We start from the raw sequence: 18,970 nt of genomic DNA on the forward strand, positions 1-18,970 counted from the left end.
CAGAGAATTCTTACTCGTAGAAATCAGTAATGCAATTGTATTTTTAATCATTAGCGTTTTTTGCTGCCTTTCCGTTTTGCATGTTTTAAGCCACTCCAAACCCGGAGAACGGATCAGGTCCAGAATAGAACAATCCAGGCGTCACGCTATTCAAAGGATAGTTGTAATAATGGCTGTTTTGTTCTGGAAGTTCATGTGGAGTCTGATTGACTGCATGTTTTGCTACCTCTCCAAAATTAGCCAGTTATATCCAGAAAGTTGTGTAACGGCACAGCATCTCACAAGATGGTTGAGTATGGTCAGTAATCTAATGCTTCCTGTACTGTTCTTACGCAGAGCAGGAAAAATACCAAGATGTAACTGATGTAGGGCTGTGGTCGACTAAAGAGATTTCTGGTTAACTAAATCTGTGTCTTCCAACCCTTTTTGTGTCACTTTTTTGGTTGAAAACTTTCTGTGGAGCACCACCTAAAACAATATAAAATCAGACCTTTCACACAAAAGCATGGTCTATAGTGGAGAAAATATTGTCTATGCCAGTGTGTCTCATTATTTAAAGGTCCTATTTTACATAAAATAGATTCATGGAAATGACACTCTTTGAAAATGCCTCATGTTTTAATGCTGATGATTTGCTGAACTCTGTGACTTCTAGTGTTTTGAATGTTCTGGACACCATTGCCCCGATGAAGGTTAAAATGGTTAAAGATGAGCGAAAAGTGGAAGTTTCAGTAACAATCCTTTTGCTGTTGCAAACAGGACACGAGCAATAACAAACCCTCCAGCAATTTCCACATCTAAGTGCAAAGAGTTTGTAGAGTTCTTTAATGACAAGATTGAGGATATTAATAATACCATCAATTCCACAATGCAAATAATAACTCTGCAGCCACCAAGACACTTAGAGCTGACTCACTCTGCACCTGTAACTGACAAAACTGTCCATGAGATCGTCACCAGTCTGAGTTCATCTACATGCTGCCTCCATGTGTTACCCACTAAATTTCTAAAGTCTGTGCTAAACAGTTTGCTACCACTCGCTTGCTAACATGTCACTGCAATCTGGAACATTCCCAAGTGCTTTGAAAACTGCGTTTATCAAGCCTCTCCTAAAGAAGAGCAGTTTTAATTCCACAATATTGAACAATTTCTGACCAATCTCAAATCTGCCGTTTTTAGGCAAAGCTCCCAGAGTCAGGACTAAATCTGGAGAATCAGTGTTTCAGTTTTGTGCAGCTAAAACCTGGAACATTCTTCCTGAAGATGTGAGTCAGACCTTGACTTTGACAATGTTTAAATCCAGGCTCAAAACGGTTCAGTTTATCTGACAATATGACTAAAAGGTTTTTATTCTGCAGTTTTCTGTTTTAATGTTCATTTTATTTATGTTTTGTGTTATTTTAATGTCTTTCTTATTCTGTAAAACACTTTGAATGATGTTGTGTCCAAACTCTGCTAAAGAAAATACACTTGTCTCATCTTTAAACATGTTTCCTCCTCAAAAACAGACCTGGAGTTGTGTTTTGTTTCATTCACACATGTTTGAGTCACTTTATTATTCGTCTGTAACATCGACAAAGCTCAAAATGCGACGTTCCACCTTGTGATGTCATCAACACAAGTTATAGTTCAGATCTGTGCAGAGGTGAGCCTCATTGTACAAAACACCTGCAGTTGAAGAAATGCGAGAAAGACACGTCGACTGCCAGAGCGAGGAACTTTCTAGCAATAGCAATAACATCTCCATGGAGACAAGGAAGCGACAGACCCTCCACCTGAAAAGTTACATAGTGCACCTTAAAGACTGAATTTCTTGTTTGTTTAAAAGGTGCATTTTGAAACTCCATAGATCTGACCCGTAACCTGGTCTCCATGTCCATTACATTGACCTATTACATATTTAACTTAATAAAAAAAAATACCAGTAAAATACATTTCGTGTTGGTGTTTTATTATCAAATTTAACATCTGTTTTACATCACAGAGCTACACTTTACATTTCTGAGAAGTTAGCAGCAGCGTATTAATACAAAACACGAATCAACACTTTAGAAATCACAAAATTATGCAAAAGACCAAATCTACATCATTTAAATACTTCTCAAACGTTAGCTTGCTAGCAGGCTAGTTTTGCTAGGCTACATTACTACATTTAGATTAAATGCAGGCGAAATATCAAGAGGAAGACAAACATTAGCTAAATCTAACAGAATCATATTTATAAACTCACGTGGAGGACTCATAGTGCAAAAGTATTTTATATAAACTCGTCGGAGATGGAAGTACAGCGTTCAGATCAGATACGACACAAGCTAGCTTCAAGTTCCATGTTTTAATAAGTTGTTTTAACCATAATTTTGTTTAATGTGTCTTAATTTCTGAGCTTATCCACCTGAACAAAAACAAAACAAAAGTTGAGTGTCTTCTGTCAGTGCAACAAAAACTGAAAACTGGTGATTTTAGAGATTATCCTGGAAATAAAATCTAATTAATGTGTCTTACCCCAAGCACAGAAATATTGTATAAGCGGCTCTCGAGGTCCAAATATGTCTGCTGTTTTCTGTCTGTCAATGATTAAAAAGACTGTGTTTTGTTTGATAATCAGGAAGTGTGCGGTTAGCATGCTAGTTGTGTAAAGCGCTTATTAACTCATCGCTGTGTTCAGTTTTTCAGGTTCTTTAAAACTGTGAAAATCAGGTACAGCTCCTTTAAAGTCCCTCAGTTCTGCTTCAAGTTCTTAAAGGCGGAGATGCAGGATTTTTCTTTTAACATGAAGTAAAACCAGTTATTTCTTGTCCAAATGCACTGACAGGAGAGTTCAAGTAGAACAAAAACCTCCAGGAACTGATAGTCCTGGTCTAGTCCTGGTCTGGACATGGTCTGGACACGGTCTGGACACCTGGTTTAGTCCTGTTTAAGACCTGATTTATTCCATTAATCTCAGATGGAGAGCTGCACAAAGTCTCACTAAACCAAACACTTTTCTCAGGTTTAAGTTTCTCGCCTGGACCTCGTCTGGACCTCGTCTGGACCTCATCTGGACCTGGTCTGGACCTGGTCTGGACCTGGTCTGGACCTGGTCTGGACCTGGTCTGGACCTGGTCTGGACCTGGTCTGGACCTGGTCTGGACCTGGTTTGTTCAGGTCTGTGTAGGGGGATCAGTAACACTTGAGCGTTGTGTTCAGTAAGCGTCTTCAGAATGCCTTTGAGAAATCCTTCATTAAATAAGAATGTTTTTATATTTTGTCGTTGCTCTACAAAAAAAATATATTTACACGTGTTGATTTGACGAGAACATTATTTTTATAAGGTTCAATTCAGTTTTGCAGTTTAACTACAGAACCAAAGGGACACTGTGGAACTTTTTCAGTTGAGGACCTGTCTGTTTTTACTAAGCACTCTCCCACAGTATGGCATTAAACGTATCCATCTCATCACCAAACCAAATTACAAGTCAGCTCAGTGGAGGGGAGAGCCTGCTCACTGTATGAATGCATGATCGTCAGGTGATTTTTAGCCATAACGACATGTGCAGTTTAAATTAAGTTAGTACTGCGGAACATTCCTGATAAACCAATAACATCTCCATGAGGACGAGCAGGTCGCAGATCAACCACAAGAAAAGTTACATAGTGCAGCTTTAAGTGTATAGTAAAAATAAAACCATCTCCTGTTGTTAAACCTGGTTTAGACCTGGTCTAGTCTTGGTTTAAGTCCCGGTTTTAATCCTGGTTTAGACCCGGTTTAGACCTGGTTCAATCCCGGTTTAATCCCAGTTTAGACCTGGTTTAGACCTGGTTTAATCCCGGTTTAATCCCGGTTTAGACCACCAAACACAACCAAACCAAATCACAAGTCAGCTCAGTGGAGAGGAGAGCCTGCTCACTGTAAGAATGCATGATCTTCAGGTGATTTTTAACCATAACGACGCGTGTAGTTTAAATTAAATTAGTACTGCGGAACATTCCTGATAATCCAATAACGTCTCCATGAGGACGAGCAGGTCACTGATCAACCACAAGAAAAGTTACATAGTGCAACTTTAAGTGTATAATAAAAATAAAACCATCTCCTGCTGTGTAAATCGATCCAAATGTGTCAAAACTCAAAAATCTGAATGTCGGTTGGAGACTTTTTCGTTTCGCAGCGTCGCCGTAGTTTCCGTTCGGTTAAAGAGTTTGTTTGACGCATCACTCGTCCCGCCCTCCTTCCACCATCTTGTATCGCTGTCGACAGGACGAGGGCAGAGTTATGGGCCACGAGAACTCGACGGGAACCACGGCTTGAACGTTTCTCTCCAAGAAGTTAAAGACGGGATTCCACCACACTCTGGACAGAAGGTTGTTCTGGGCTCGACGCAGCGACTACGGGAAAGAAACAAGAAAAATGACACAGTTTAGAACAAAAACTATTATCACTTTGATTTAAAATGACGACTTGAGAATAATAGTCTTGATTCTTGTAGTTTGGGCTCGTTAGTGTGTGTAATGTGTACTTAAGTAGACTTTAGAGTGTGTACTTTTTACTTTTACTTCACTACATTTTTTAACAGGACTGAAACGTAAAAGTACTTTTTATCATCGTGTGAGGGTTTATTTTTTAACAATTTCATCATTTGAGCAACAAAAATATACAAATAAAACCATCTACTTTTACTTTTTCCTGTTTAAGTACATTTTTAAACAGGTACTTTAATACTTTTTTCTTAAGTAGATCTTTTCACGTGATACTTTTTCTTTTATTTCGAGTATTTTTTGCGCTGATATCTGTACTTTTACTCAACAAAAATGCATATTTCTTCCACCTCTGCGTTTCAGAGTGAACATAAGTCAAGCGCTACAGCCTTTGAATGGTTAAAAGTCCTCAAAATGGCGCCTATAAACAAGGAAATAAGGAAACTGAACCCATGAATACTTAACTACAAACTGGTTGACATAGTACACAGATGATAGAACGCAGTAGACGTAGTTTGTCATTTATCTAACAGTCTTCCTGAAGTTTTTTACAAGGCGGGAAGGATTTTGTTACGATATTAACACTTCAAACTTGATTCCGATGCAACAATGACAATAAAAACCCTCTTTATTTAGACAATATACTGCGATTTTCAACGTTAAAGTGCAGTACTTTGTGTTCTATTCTCATGTGTCTTATAAACATATTCAGAAAAGGCTCATTTCTGTCTTGTGTATATCACTTTTTTAGTATCGATACCTGCGAAAAATTAGTATCTAGTTCAGGGGTGGGCAAACTACGTCCCAGGGGTCAAATACGGCACGTTGGGTTTATTAATCCGGTGGTACGTGACCAAATTATGGTGTACTTCAGCTACATCAACCTTGTGTTACTCTTTTATTCTCTTATCAGCCCTTCTGCAAAAAAAAAAAATATGTTTAATAGAGAGTGGACAACAAAATATTTTTTCACCAAAGTCCAATCAAAGTACCAAGGTAAGTTTTACGCTGGCATTTAAATTAACAAAAACTAGCAAGCCTTTCTCTGAAGTTTATAAAAAGAATTCATTTGGAAAACACTTGAGTCTAATGAGTCGTACATATTCAGGCTTCACTTCGTGTTGCAGGACAAATCTCTAATGTAATACACACATATATATCTCCTGGCCCCGCCCCTTTGTCACATTTTAAAACCCACTGTGGCCCCGAGCGTCAAAAACTTTGCCCGTCCCTGATCTAGTTTCAGTACTAGTTTTAGATTTGACACTTTCGACAGCCCTAGTGAAGAAATACATTAAAGCTCAGCACAGTTTCAGTCACTTGTTTCACATAAAATAGACGAACACTGCCCTCTAGTGGTTATTTTCTTAAAAGCAGAATAGTTCATATAAGTCAGGGGGGTCTAAACTTTTGGCACAGAGGCCGAGAGTTGGTGAGGTGAAAATATTAATATATATTCTTTGAACCATTAATATTAAATGCAAATTAACTATTTAATTATTTTTTTAAGTCTTGTTGCAAATGGATTTCACCTTTAAAAAACAAAATGAATGATGCACAGATTATAAAAATGAAAAAGCGAAGATTTAAACTGTGGTTTTGATGATCACAATAAAATAAATTAACTATTTATTCACCTCAGAAGAAAAAATAAATAACTGCACTAATGTGAAGAGTGAAACTGTGGTCTGGACTGTAGGAAATAAACCAAGTCTGGGTCAAAGATGGTGGTTTTGAGGCGCTAAACGTCACGCTAAACGTCACGCTAAACCTCATGCTAAAGGTGAGAGTCCGTTAGTCGTGTCCTCGTACGTTTCTTGTTAAAGTTCATAATCAAGAACGTCTTTTCACACAAAGATCTCAAACCAAACTAACCCAGCGTTTTCTTAGCAAATGTTTTAATCCCTTTAACTCTATAGCGTCAGATGCTAACGTCGGTGTTAGACTCGCAGTTGTGGACTTTCCGTTACCGTAACTCCGCAACCGACTGTGCCTCATGTAAATCCAAACGGCGTCTCAAAGCAGAAACATGAGGCTCTTTAAATATGTCACTGTCATTACGGTAATGAGCTTACGTCGCCCTCGAAGACGACCAATCAGAGCGCAGGAGCCGCCGAGAGTTTCCCAGTCAGTTATTCGATACGTCAAAGAAAAAATATGGATGGATGTGTGAAATAGAAGTAGTTGTGCGAAATAAAAGTGCAGTACATTGTGATACTTCCTTTAAGATGATTTTTATGGCTAAAAAAAAGAATAAAAGTCTGGGCGAGCTGTACTGGTCTATAATGTGCTCAGTCCTTAAAGGGTTAATCTCGTCTGTGCCCTCTGCTGCCATCTTCTGGTGAAATATAACACTGCTTGTACATGTTTATTTTACTCCGGTCCACGGCGCTCACGGGCCACACAGAATTATTTATTCCAGAGGCTGCGGGCCAGTGGAAACCTGTACACGTGCCACATTTAGCCCCCGAGCCTGCCTTTGGGTCTGCCTGATGTAACTGTAAAACCCATGAATAGATCCTGATAGTTACTAATGGTTAAACAGTAAAAAAAATCACTTTCAAAAATTAAAATTACATTCATTTGCGAATATAATACTGTAATGATCAGATATTTAAAGTACCTGTATTACATAAAATTATTCTTGTTAGTTTTAAAGACGAACATAAATCACGTTTTATGTTGACGACTGGTTGAACTCTGTGACCTCGAGTGTTTTGAATGTTCCCCGATGAAGCTTTAAATGGTTAAATCAAAGCAGAAAGCGTCTTTAAAGTTGGGTTACAGTGTGAGATGCTTACGTGCGTGTTGGCCATAGTGTGGTACCACCAGAAGAGCCGTGTGGTGATGTAGTACGCCACCACCACGTCCACGCTGTAGTGCTCGTGTCCCACCAGGATGCACACGACGCCGGACGCACTCAGGATCCAACACGCCCAGTGGTACCACCACATCCAGCGAGGGGAGTCTGCAGCACGGAGGAGTTTGACATTTAACATCGAAATCTGTCACTTTGATTGTGTTGGATGTGTTTGATGTGTTTCGTTGTGTTGTTTCATTGTGTTTCGTTGTGTTTGATGTGTTTTGTTGTGTTGTGTTTCGTTGTGTTTCATTGTGTTTCGTTGTGTTTCCTTGTGTTTTGTTTCATTGTGTTGTGTTTCATTGTGTTTCATTGTGTTTCGTTGTGTTTCGTTGTGTTTCGTTGTGTTTCGTTGTGTTTCGTTGTGTTTCGTTGTGTTTCGTTGTGTTTCGTTGTGTTTCGTTGTGTTTCGTTGTTTCGTTGTTTCGTTGTGTTGTGTTGTGTTTCATTGTGTTTCGTTGTGTTGTGTTTCATTGTGTTTCGTTGTGTTGTGTTTCATTGTGTTTCGTTGTGTTGTGTTTCATTGCGTTGTGTTTCGTTGTGTTGTGTGTTTCGTTGTGTTTCATTGTGTTTCGTGATACTCACACTCTTTGATGAAGAGGTAGGACAGAGTGAGCATCACAGTGTGTCCACTGTACAGGAAATCTCCACACATCAAGTGAGAGCCCGTCATCGACAAACCTGCAAAAATATATTTAAACACATATATATATATATATATATATATACATCCATGTTTCATTTTACTGTTTTGAAAATGTTATATTTGCCCAAAACATAGACAAGTTTTACAAGTTTCACTTTTGTTTTTAACGCTCTGAGTCTCCCCTCCCTTTGCTCTCTCTGCTAAGTCACTCCCCCTTCAGAGCACTATCACAACACAAGGACTAAACCAGGACTAAACCAGGGACTAAACCAGGACTAAACCAGGACTAAACCAGGGACTAAACCAGGACTAAACCAAGGACTAATCCAGGACTAAACCCGGGACTAATCCAGGACTAAACCAGGGACTAAACCAGGACTAAACCAGGACTAAACCCAGGACTAAACCAGGACTAAACCAGGGACTAAACCAGGACTAAACCAAGGACTAATCCAGGACTAAACCCGGGACTAAACCAAGGACTAATCCCGGGACTAAACCCAGGACTAAACCAAGGACTAATCCAGGACTAAACCAGGGACTAAACCAGGACTAAACCAAGGACTAATCCAGGACTAAACCAGGGACTAAACCCGGGACTAAACCAAAGACTAATCCCGGGACTAAACCAGGGACTAAACCAAAACTAAACTAGGTCTAAACCGGGACTAAACCCAGGACTAAAACCAGAACTAAACCGCGACTAAACCAAAACTAAACTAGGTCTAAACCAGGACTAAACCTTCTTCCTGAAGATGTGACTCAGGCCTCGACTTTGACAAAGTTTAAATCCAGACTCAAATGTTTTCTCTTCTCTTTTAATTTACTTTCATGATGATTATTTTTATTTGTATTTATTTGTTTTGTGATATTAACGTCTTTCTTATTATGTAACGCACTTTGAATTACGTAATATATGAAATGTGCAACACAAACACTCCGGCCTGGCCTCGCCTTTCTAATAATAATCCTTCATTGTTAAGAGTAATTACATCATTTTATAATCACATAAAAATATTTCAGTCACCTCCTCCCGAAATCAGTCGCAGAATCCTCCATATCTTCCCCGTGGAGTCGTTGTAAAGCTAAAAACAACACGACAAAAATAAAGCATTCAGATTACGTATGCGGATGGATTTTTTGTTATGGTCAAAAGTCCTCAAAATGGCGTCCGTGGCAGGTCAAACGCAGTTACCTTGGGCGCGCAGACCATGTGTTTGCCTGGCACGGGCAGAGTGGTGACGTACATGGTGATGCAGCGGTACATGTACAGGGTCCCGATCAGGAAGAAGCAACGGCGGCCCACGATCGCCCTAAAAACATCAACAAATACGACTTTTTTAAACACGGAGATTTTATATTTAATCATTTTTACATAAAAGATCAACATCTGCTGCACATAGCGTCCAAAATACGATTAATAATACGAATAATTTAAATAGGATTCTGACTTTTTCAAGCTAAAAGTTGCTGAAGTTACTGTAGCTGTTCCTCGTTTCTGCCAGCAGGTGGAGCCGTTTCACATGGAAGGCTTTGACCTCTACTGCAGACACTACGCCCCTGGACTCGACTGAGCGGGTAAAACGATTCCTGATACTAAATGACACTAAAACGAGTCTCTACGCTCATTTTAAAACACAAACACGACGACGGGACGGAGTTGAACCTTTCCTGGATGAACTTAGAATGACCTTGAGATGTAAAAATAACAAAGTATTCAAATTATATACTGCCTTTCAAAACAGCTGCTCTGGAAATGTGCAGGAGAACAGGGCGGGGTCCAGGGGCGTGTCCAGGGGCGTGTCCAGGGTTATTTTCATTGGGGTGCAAAACTGACTCTTGTATAATAATAATAATAATAATAATGCAAAATCACAAATAAAAAATAAAATAAAAATGCTATCTAAAAATAAATAAAATAAAAAAAGGAAAAATAAAAATACCAGATAAAATAAAATGCAAAAAATAAAAATAAAAATGCAATAAAAACAACAAATAAAAATTTTAAAAATGGATGAGGAATTTTTACTAATAATAAAATGCAAAGTAAAATAAAATAAAAATCTGACATAAAATGCAAATAAAATTTAGAATCAAAAGGAAAAATAAAAGTAACAAATAAAAAAATGAATAAAGCTGAAAAAAAATGCTAACTAAAAATAAATAAAATAAAATGGCAAAATAAAAATAACAAAAAAAATGCAAAAAAAAAAATTAAAATTAAAATGCAATAAAAACAACAAATAAAAAATAAAAAAATGGATGAGGAATTTTTTACATATAATAAAATGCAAAATAAAAAAATAAAATAAAAATGTGACATAAAATGCAAATAAAATTTAGAATAAAAAGGCAAAATAAAAGTAACAAATAAAAAAAATAAAAATAACAAATACAAAATAAAATAGTTAAACTGCAGCAAAAGTTTGAATAAAAATATAAAATAACAAAAATAAAAATGCACAATAAAAATATATATATATATATAAAACAAAATAAATAAATAAATAAATAAAAAGGCAAAATAAAAATAAATACAAAATAAAAATAAAATAAAATAGTTAAACTGCAGCAAAATTTTGAATAAAAATACAAAATAACAATGCACAATAAAAAAATAAAATAAAAATATATATAAAAAATAAAAGGCAAAATAAAAATAACAAAAAAAAAAAAAATTCTAAATAACAAATAACAAATAAAAATAAAATAAACTCCAAAATAAAATAAAAAAATAAACTGCAAAATAAAAAATAAAATAGAGTAAAATAAAATATTTACTTGTGCTTGAGGAAGACCCACTGCAGCAGCCACAGTCCCACCAGGATGAGGCCGTTGACCTCGGTCACGGTGAACGCCCACGTCACGCGGTCGATGTAGTCAAAGAACTTATCGGGCAGCGGCGGGTTCAGGGACTTATCGGGGACCCTCTCATGAACCACGGTAATCACCACGGTCGTGAACACCAGGTTGAACACGGCGTACATAAACGCTATCCCCGTTTTCCACCACTCCTTCGGGAGACGTTTCCCGCGATCCTCCGGTATCGTGATTTTAACGTAATCGCAGTGTCGCCTGAGTCCTTTGCTCAAAGTTTGAATGAGGCGTTTTTCTTTCAAAAAGCGGCAGAGTTTACTGTCGTCTTCGGCGTTTTCCTCCGGTTTCACGGTGTTAGCATTAGCGTCCGCGGTGCCGTTAGCGAGGTGCGCTGGGGAGTGCGGAGAAGAGTCCACTGTAGTGACGTTAGCTTCGACGTGAATGCGCACGTCGCCGTCGTCCTGTATCAAGTCCTGGGCGGCCATTTTGAAAAACTATACAAAAGAATGTCTGGGGAAAAAAGTCCTGAAAAAAATATATTAATTCAAAATTTTTAGACAACACAGGAAGTCAAAAAATGAAAAAAGTAACGTCGCCATTCACGTTTTTTCTTTTCAAAAATATTTTAAAGTTGTAAATTCTTTCCCGCCGGTCGATGGAATAAACTTGAGACATTAACGCATGAACAGGACAATAAATCAATAAATAAAAATATATAAATTAAAAGGTAAAAATTCCCCCAAAAATATTCTAAATTGTTTGAAAAATTCAGGTTTCGAGCTCCAAGTTGTGCCAGTTACAAAGCAAATGTGATTGGCCGATGAGCGGACACAGAAGGCAGGTGATTGGTCGGTTCGTTGACGCCCGCTGCACGTGATTGGTCAGTACGTTCACAAGGCGGCAGGTGATTGGTCAACAGCTTCCAGGAGATGATTTGGTAAAAACCTGCGACAGAGAAAATGGAGGTGAGAGACGGAGCGATGAGGTGTGTTCAGGGTCGACTGGGAAATGGGGAAAAAAAGCTTTTGGTTAATTTACTGCCTAAAAATTGAATATATTTTAAAAAAAAAACACTGATCAGGACGAACCGGTTTGTCCTGACGGAGGCTGAAGGGCAGAAAAGTGTTTGTGTGATTTTAAATTGATTTGCCCTGTGGTAATAAACACTTTTAATTTTATTTAATGAGGCTTAGTTTATTTTTTTATTTTTTATTTTTTCATTTATTTATTTATTTTATAGGGTTTTAGTTTTTTTAGTTGTTTTTTTTATTTTTTCAACTTTATTTTTATTTTTTTATTACAGTTTACGACCTGTTTATTTTTAACACATTTATAGTTTGAGCACAACAAAAATATATAAATAAAATAAAAATAAATAAATAAAAATAAAATGTTAGAAAAAATGTTACTTTTTACTCTTTATGCAAATTTTTAAACAAGTACTTTAATACTTTTACTTAAATAGATTTTTTTTTATGTGTTATTTACTTGAGTATTTTTTCACTCTAATATCTGTACTTTTACTTAAGTAGCAAAATGGAGTACTTCTGTCTGATTTTATATTTATTTCGATCCATTTTAAAGGTTTTTTTTTATATACTTTGTCCTCGTGAACACGTCTGGGGCAGTTTCCTGGTCGAGCTGAGTGTGAGGAGTAAACACAAGAACGAAAGAAATATATTTACAACAACACACAGCAATGAGGAAGTGTGTGTGTGTGTGGGGGGGGGGGGGTGAGTGTGGGGGTGTGTGTGTGTGAGAGAGAGAGAGAGAGTGTGTGTGTGTGTGTGGGGGTGTGTGTGTGGGGGGGGGGGGGGGTGAGTGTGGGGGTGTGTGTGTGTGAGAGAGAGAGAGAGAGAGAGAGTGTGTGTGTGTGGGGGGGGGGGGGGTGTGTGTGGGGGTGTGTGTGTGTGTGGGGGTGTGTGGGGGTGTGTGTGGGGGGGGGGGGGGGGGGGAGAGACTATATGGCTCAGGTCACTACAGGTCGACTTCATCAATCAGGTCTTTGTGCTGCTGCTGAACCAGGACTGAACCAGGACTGAACCAGGACTAAACCAAGACTAAACCAGGACTAAACCAGGACTAAACCAGGACTAAACCAGGACTAAACCAGGACTGAACCAGGACTGAACCAGGACTGAACCAGGACTAAATGAGATCTAAACCAGGACTTAAACAGGTCTAAACAGGACTTAAACCTCCAGGACTGAGCGGGTCTTTGTGCTGTTGTTGTTTTTACTCTCAGGGCTGGAGTTACATAAAGACTTAAACCCAAGTGTCCCAACGTAAACTGCACTGGAAAAACACACAGTACAAAGAATACTACAACGAATACTGCAACGAATACTGCAACACATACTATAACAAATAGTATAACAAATACTAAAACACATACGTAAGTGTTTATGAGTGTATGTATGAGTGTATGTGTCTGTGTATGAGTGTATGTGTGTGTATATACGTGTATATATGTGTGTATATACGTGTGTATGTGTATATGTGTGTGTGTGTATGTTCTCATTTCAAGTTAATATAGTTACTTCCTGGTTGGACACACACAGACACATAGACACACACACACACACACACACACACACACACACACACGTCTGTCGTTCATCTCGTCCATTTTCACTTGAGCCTTAACCTCAACACAACAGTTTATTTTGTCTGAGCCTTTAAAAACAGAACAAACACAAACACAAACCTGCACATCCAGGTCCATTTAAACATTAAACCAGGAGCAGCTTTGAGTCCAAATGTGTGTGTCACATTTTTAAAGTCAACAACTGACTCCAGTTTGTCAAATGTGTTACATTTTTGGGAAGTAAAATGAAGAAAAAAAAAAAAAAAGAAAAGCTTTTTCTCTCAGTTCATTTCTGTGGACAGTTTTTAGATTCAGACAATCATGAGATCTTAGATTAAAAGCTCTTCTCCTCTTCCTCCTCTTCCTCCTCTCCCTCCTCTCCCTCCTCTCCCTCCTCTCCCTCCTCTCCCTCCTCTCCCTCCTCTCCCTCCTCTCCCTCCTCTCCCTCCTCAATATTGAGACAGTCCATCGTCGTCGTCCCTCATAAATACATTTATACAGTGCAGTTCTGACAGATAGATTTTATTTTTATTTATTTATTTATTTATTTTTTTTTATTTATTTATTTATTTATTTTTTTTATTTTTTTTTATATACTTTTTTATTTTTTTATTATTCTATTCTAATTTTTGGGGGTAGAACATTAACGGCACAATTCCCTGGAAATCAAAAGTTAAACCCAGACTTTCTGTGTAAACAAACAGGTCAAAATAAGAGTCAGGTCTGTGGAGGTGCGAGCCCGAGTCAGGACATCAGTGCAGTAAAAACATCCAAAAAGAAAAAAACACACTTTTAGTTTTGTCCATTTTCTGTCAAACACTTCATTAGGAATTTAACTGACGAGAAATATTCACCACAAGTACTACAACAAACCAAGTACCAACATGAAACCTGCTGTATTTGTACTGTAAATATATTAAAGTACTGTACCTACAAACCTCAGACTAAACCAGGTCCAAACCAAGTCCCACCCAGAACCAAACCAGAACTAAAACAGGTTTAAAAAACAGGTTTAAACGAGGACTTTTACCAGACATGGAAAGAAACACATCAAACGCTCACATTACTGTAATCGAGGAGGTACTTTTTATATACTTTTACTACTAGCAGTACTTGTAATGAAGTACTTTTTTCTCTTTCCACCATTGGCTTTTACCAGGACTCAACCAGGACTAAACCAGGACTAAACCAGGACTAAACCAGGACTAAACCAGGACTAAACCAGGACTAAACCAGGTCTAAACCACTGTATTAACTTGGAGGACTAACACAGATCTTAACCAGGACTAAAACGGGACTAAAACGGGACTAAAACGGGACTAAAACGGGACTGAACCAGGACTAAACCAGGACTAAACCAGGACTAAACCAGGACTAAACCAGGACTAAAACGGGACTGAACCAGGACTCAACCACTGTATTAACTTGGAGGACTAACACAGACCTTAACCAGGACTAAAGCAGGACTAAAGCAGGACTGAACCAGGACTGAACCAGGACTCAACCACTGTATTAACTTGGAGGACTAAAACAGGACTAAAACAGGACTGAAGCAGGACTAAAGCAGGACTAAACCAGGACTAAACCAGGACTACAGCTGGTCTCTTTGTGTGGGCTTTGTCACATTATGTAACCTAATGATTTAAAGCTCTTTTTCTCAATGTAAACTCCACTGTCCCAGGACGGACCCACCCTCAGGATTAGGGGCGGCTCATTTTCACGACACACAAAGATAAACACAGGTATGGAGTTTCCAAAGGGAGTGTTACTGTAAGATTCATTACAAAAGTGTTTCCCAACCTTTGGAGCACAAACTTTATTGAAATTGGGAAATGTGTCTCAGATAGAATGTCCCTGACCTGCGGGGTGCCCCAAGGGTCAATCCTGGGGCCCCTGTTGTTGCTGTTAGACGTGTGGAGGCAAAACAACTTTCTCCAGATAAACTCAGACAAGACTCAAGTCACAGAAACAGAGAAACATAGAGAAAGGACTAAACCAGGACTCAACCGGGACTCAACCGGGACTCAACCGGGACTCAACCGGGACTAAACCAGGACTAAACCAGGACTAAACCAGGACTAAACCAGGACTAAACCAGGACTAAACCGGGACTAAACCGGGACTAAACATGAGGATTCAGCGTTTGAGATACAGCTCAAGATCATTCTAAAGATATTCACAAAATGTTCAGTTCTGTCCTGTGACTGTATCGGTATCGATACCTGCTCAAATGAGTATCTAGTTTCGATATTAGTGTTAGTATCGATTTGTATCTGATTCCGATACTTTTGACAGCTCTATTGTTAAACTTTGACTTTGTTTTATAGAGATGCAGTGATACGATACTAGTACTGGATGTTGGCGTCGATATTGAACATTTGGACGGACTGGATATCGGTTCAGTCGATATTGATGCAGCCGATATCGGATCAATTGGTTCCCTTATTTTAGTCCATAAATCGGTGTAATAAGACGATTTACTGGACTATGTTGGCCCAAAACACCTCATAGTATTTTTCAAAGTTGTTCTGTAGTTATTTTAAACAAATAACTATTAAAAAACACATTTAGATATTTATTTTTTACTATTTGCCGTTTGTGTTTACAGAAAATGTATTTTATTTTGAGTTAGACGTCATGTTCATGACTCCATCGACTTCTCCTTCAGTAAATTGAAGCTGGAACAGTATTTTTAGAGTCAATATTTATCTTGTGTGACTTTTTCTTTGCACTACTGGAAAAATACCCACAATTCCTTTCTTCACAAACATGAGTTAGCCTGAGTTAGCACAACGTCTGCAGAGTGAGCAGTGCATTCCTTTAGCGGCACAAGTATGTGACTGTTTAGTGTGAAATACCATCAGAGCCACAGTCTGCTCCCCCTACAGGACCTGGACTAGACCGGGACTGGACCGGGACTAAACCGGGACTAGAGCAGGACTAGAGCAGGACTAGAGCAGGACTAGAGCAGGACTAGAGCAGGACTAAACCAGGACTAGAGCAGGACTAGACCAGGACTAAACCAGGACTAAACCAGGACTAGAGCAGGACTAGAGCAGGACTAGACCAGGACTAGACCAGGACTAGACCAGGACTAGACCAGGACTAGACCAGGACTAGACCAGGACTAAACCAGGACTAAACCAGGACTAAACCAGGACTAGACCAGGACTAGACCAGAACTAGAGCAGGACTAAACCAGGACTAGAGCAGGACTAGAGCAGGACTAGACCAGGACTAGACCAGGACTAGACCAGGACTAGACCAGGACTAGACCAGGACTAGAGCAGGACTAGACCAGGACTAGACCAGGACTAGACCAGGACTAAACCAGGACTAAACCAGGACTAGACCAGGACTAGACCAGGACTAGACCAGGACTAGACCAGGACTAGACCAGGACTAGACCAGAACTAGAGCAGGACTAAACCAGGACTAGAGCAGGACTAGAGCAGGACTGAACCAGGACTGAACCAGGACTAGAGCAGGACTAGAGCAGGACTAGAGCAGGACTAGAGCAGGACTGAACCAGGACTGAACCAGGACTAAACCAGGACTAACAGAGGTCTAAAACAAAAAGAAACTAGGACAAAAACATGGGTCTATACTAAACCAGGTCAAACCTCAAGCTTAACCAGGACTAAACCAGGACTAGACCAGGACTAGACCAGGACTAGACCAGGACTAGACCAGGACTAAACCAGGACTAAATTCAATCTATCGAAATTCAATTCCTTGCTTTTTGCTGGTCAGTGCTGATGGGTCGGTGTTGGTCGGGTGGTGTTGGTCGGGTGGTGCAGGTCGGGTGGTGTTGGTCGGGTGGTGCTGGTCGGGTGGTGCTGGTCGGGTGGGGGCAGTGGTGTTTTCAGTCTTTCAGTGACTAATAGTAAATTGGGATCTCATGCCTCTAACTTGATTATGGAGAATTGAAAATGTTGTAAACAGAAAGTGACGCCAGAAGAACTCAGACCAGGACTAGACCAGGACTGGACCAGGACTAGACCAGGACTAGACCAGGACTAGACCAGGCCTGGACCAGGACTAGACCAGGACTAGACCAGGACTGGACCAGGACTGGACCAGGACTGGACCAGGACTGGACCAGGACTGGACCAGGACTAGACCAGGACTAGACCAGGCCTGGCCCGGGACTAAACCACGACTGAACTAGGACAAAACTAGTACTAGACCAAGGCAGAAAGAGGACGAAACCAGGACAAAACCCGGAGCTGAACCTGAACTAAACCAGGACCAAAGCAGGACTAAACGAGGACTGGACCAGGACAAAAACCAGGATAAAACCAGAACTAAACTAGGACAGAACCAGGACTAGACCAGGACTGAACCAGGACAGAACCTGGACTAAACTAGGACTAGATTAGGACCTCAGGAGTAATGAGTTAAACCAAGTCAAAACCCAGACTAAACCCGGACTAAACCCGGACTAAACCAGGATAATTCTTTACCATCTCATTATCACACTGTGTATCCTCAACTCTGTCCACACACCTCAGGTTGAGACACACTCGGGGCTGTGGCTCCACTAAACAAACTTTACATTACTCCACACACACACACACACACACACACACACACACACACACACACACACACACACCCTCCCACACACACACCCCCACACACACACCACAGGGTCAGTTAATGGTTTAAACACAAAACACGCCCTTTCCTCCATCATGTCCTTTACTTTGTCATTAAAAACAAAACATTTTCCATATTTAAGTCCGACTGTTACGTAAACGACGTGAGACGCGGCGTCGTTTGCTCGTACCCTGCGCTTTTATATCACGCGTTTTATTGTCTTTTACGCACGGATTTGTCTCCTTCGACCCCATAAACTGTTACAAAACTACGAAAATCCACGTGAGGCATCGACATATATGAAAATGTGCGAATAAAAGAGAAGTTTCAGGTACTTTCCGAACACTTTTGGCGAAGTTTGGAGACTTTTACGCAACGTTTACCCTGCACCTGTTCAGCCCGCCGGACAAGATCCTCCACTTTTTCTTAAACTTTTTCCTTTCAAAATGACAAAATAAAACGTACTCACCTCTTCAGACCCCGCGCGCTGCGTTTGGAGCAAAAAAAAAACAAAACCTGAGCTCGTTTCTGTGTCCGAACCGTGTTGTTTTGGGTTTGGCGGCGCTGCGTAAAGTGCGCCCCGGTCCTCCACGGCGCGTCAGGACGTACGTGTCACGCGTCAGTGCCAGGCTCCGCCCCCTTGTACCTGTGCCTCGGAAATGACTCACCTGAAACGCAAAACGATTGCGAAATAATGAAAGTGACGAGTGTGTGAACGCGCGGGGTCGAGGACTGATAAGAGTCAGACACGAGAGGAAGAGTTTGATTTACGAGGGTGTGACAAGTTCTGAGTCAAATGTGTTTAAATAGTCAATGATTAAAGATCCTGAAAAGTCACAATGAAACTAAGACTCAACCGAGATGAAGTAACAAAATACTACGACTACTAATGTTTTTATTAAAGTAACAGTACTCTTAAACACTTTGGTTCTCCCTGTGAGTCTGAGAAGGACAAAGTCTTTATGTCCATGTTCTTCCTCTTGTCCAGGGGCAGGAGTCTCAG

The 18,970-nt window shown here is 39.7% G+C and overlaps 1 protein-coding gene across 3 annotated transcripts; it reads right to left on the bottom strand.

Moving 5' to 3' along the window:
- Positions 1-2,295: 2,295 nt before the first annotated feature.
- Positions 2,296-18,581, bottom strand: LOC117386593 (phosphatidylcholine:ceramide cholinephosphotransferase 2-like). Of its 3 annotated transcripts, none has more exons than XR_008649062.1 (8): positions 18,437-18,581; positions 10,743-11,723; positions 9,157-9,274; positions 8,989-9,046; positions 7,901-7,996; positions 7,257-7,423; positions 3,132-4,365; positions 2,296-3,032 (listed from the first exon to the last, which is right to left on the bottom strand). XR_008649062.1 is itself a non-coding variant. In XM_033984000.2 (7 exons), the coding sequence occupies exons 2-7, from the start codon at positions 11,261-11,263 to the stop codon at positions 4,192-4,194; spliced, it is 1,134 nt and encodes a 377-aa protein (XP_033839891.1). In that variant the 5' UTR covers positions 11,264-11,723; positions 18,437-18,581; the 3' UTR covers positions 2,296-4,191. The 3 variants fall into 3 exon arrangements, 1 of the variants encoding a protein (XP_033839891.1); XR_008649061.1 differs by lacking the exon at positions 2,296-3,032 and having other exon boundaries at positions 3,440-3,694; positions 3,752-4,365; positions 18,437-18,558; XM_033984000.2 differs by having other exon boundaries at positions 2,296-4,365.
- Positions 18,582-18,970: the final 389 nt, after the last annotated feature.

This window comes from Periophthalmus magnuspinnatus, chromosome 18, assembly GCF_009829125.3.
Source record: "Periophthalmus magnuspinnatus isolate fPerMag1 chromosome 18, fPerMag1.2.pri, whole genome shotgun sequence".
Classification (NCBI taxonomy): Eukaryota; Metazoa; Chordata; class Actinopteri; order Gobiiformes; family Gobiidae; genus Periophthalmus; species Periophthalmus magnuspinnatus.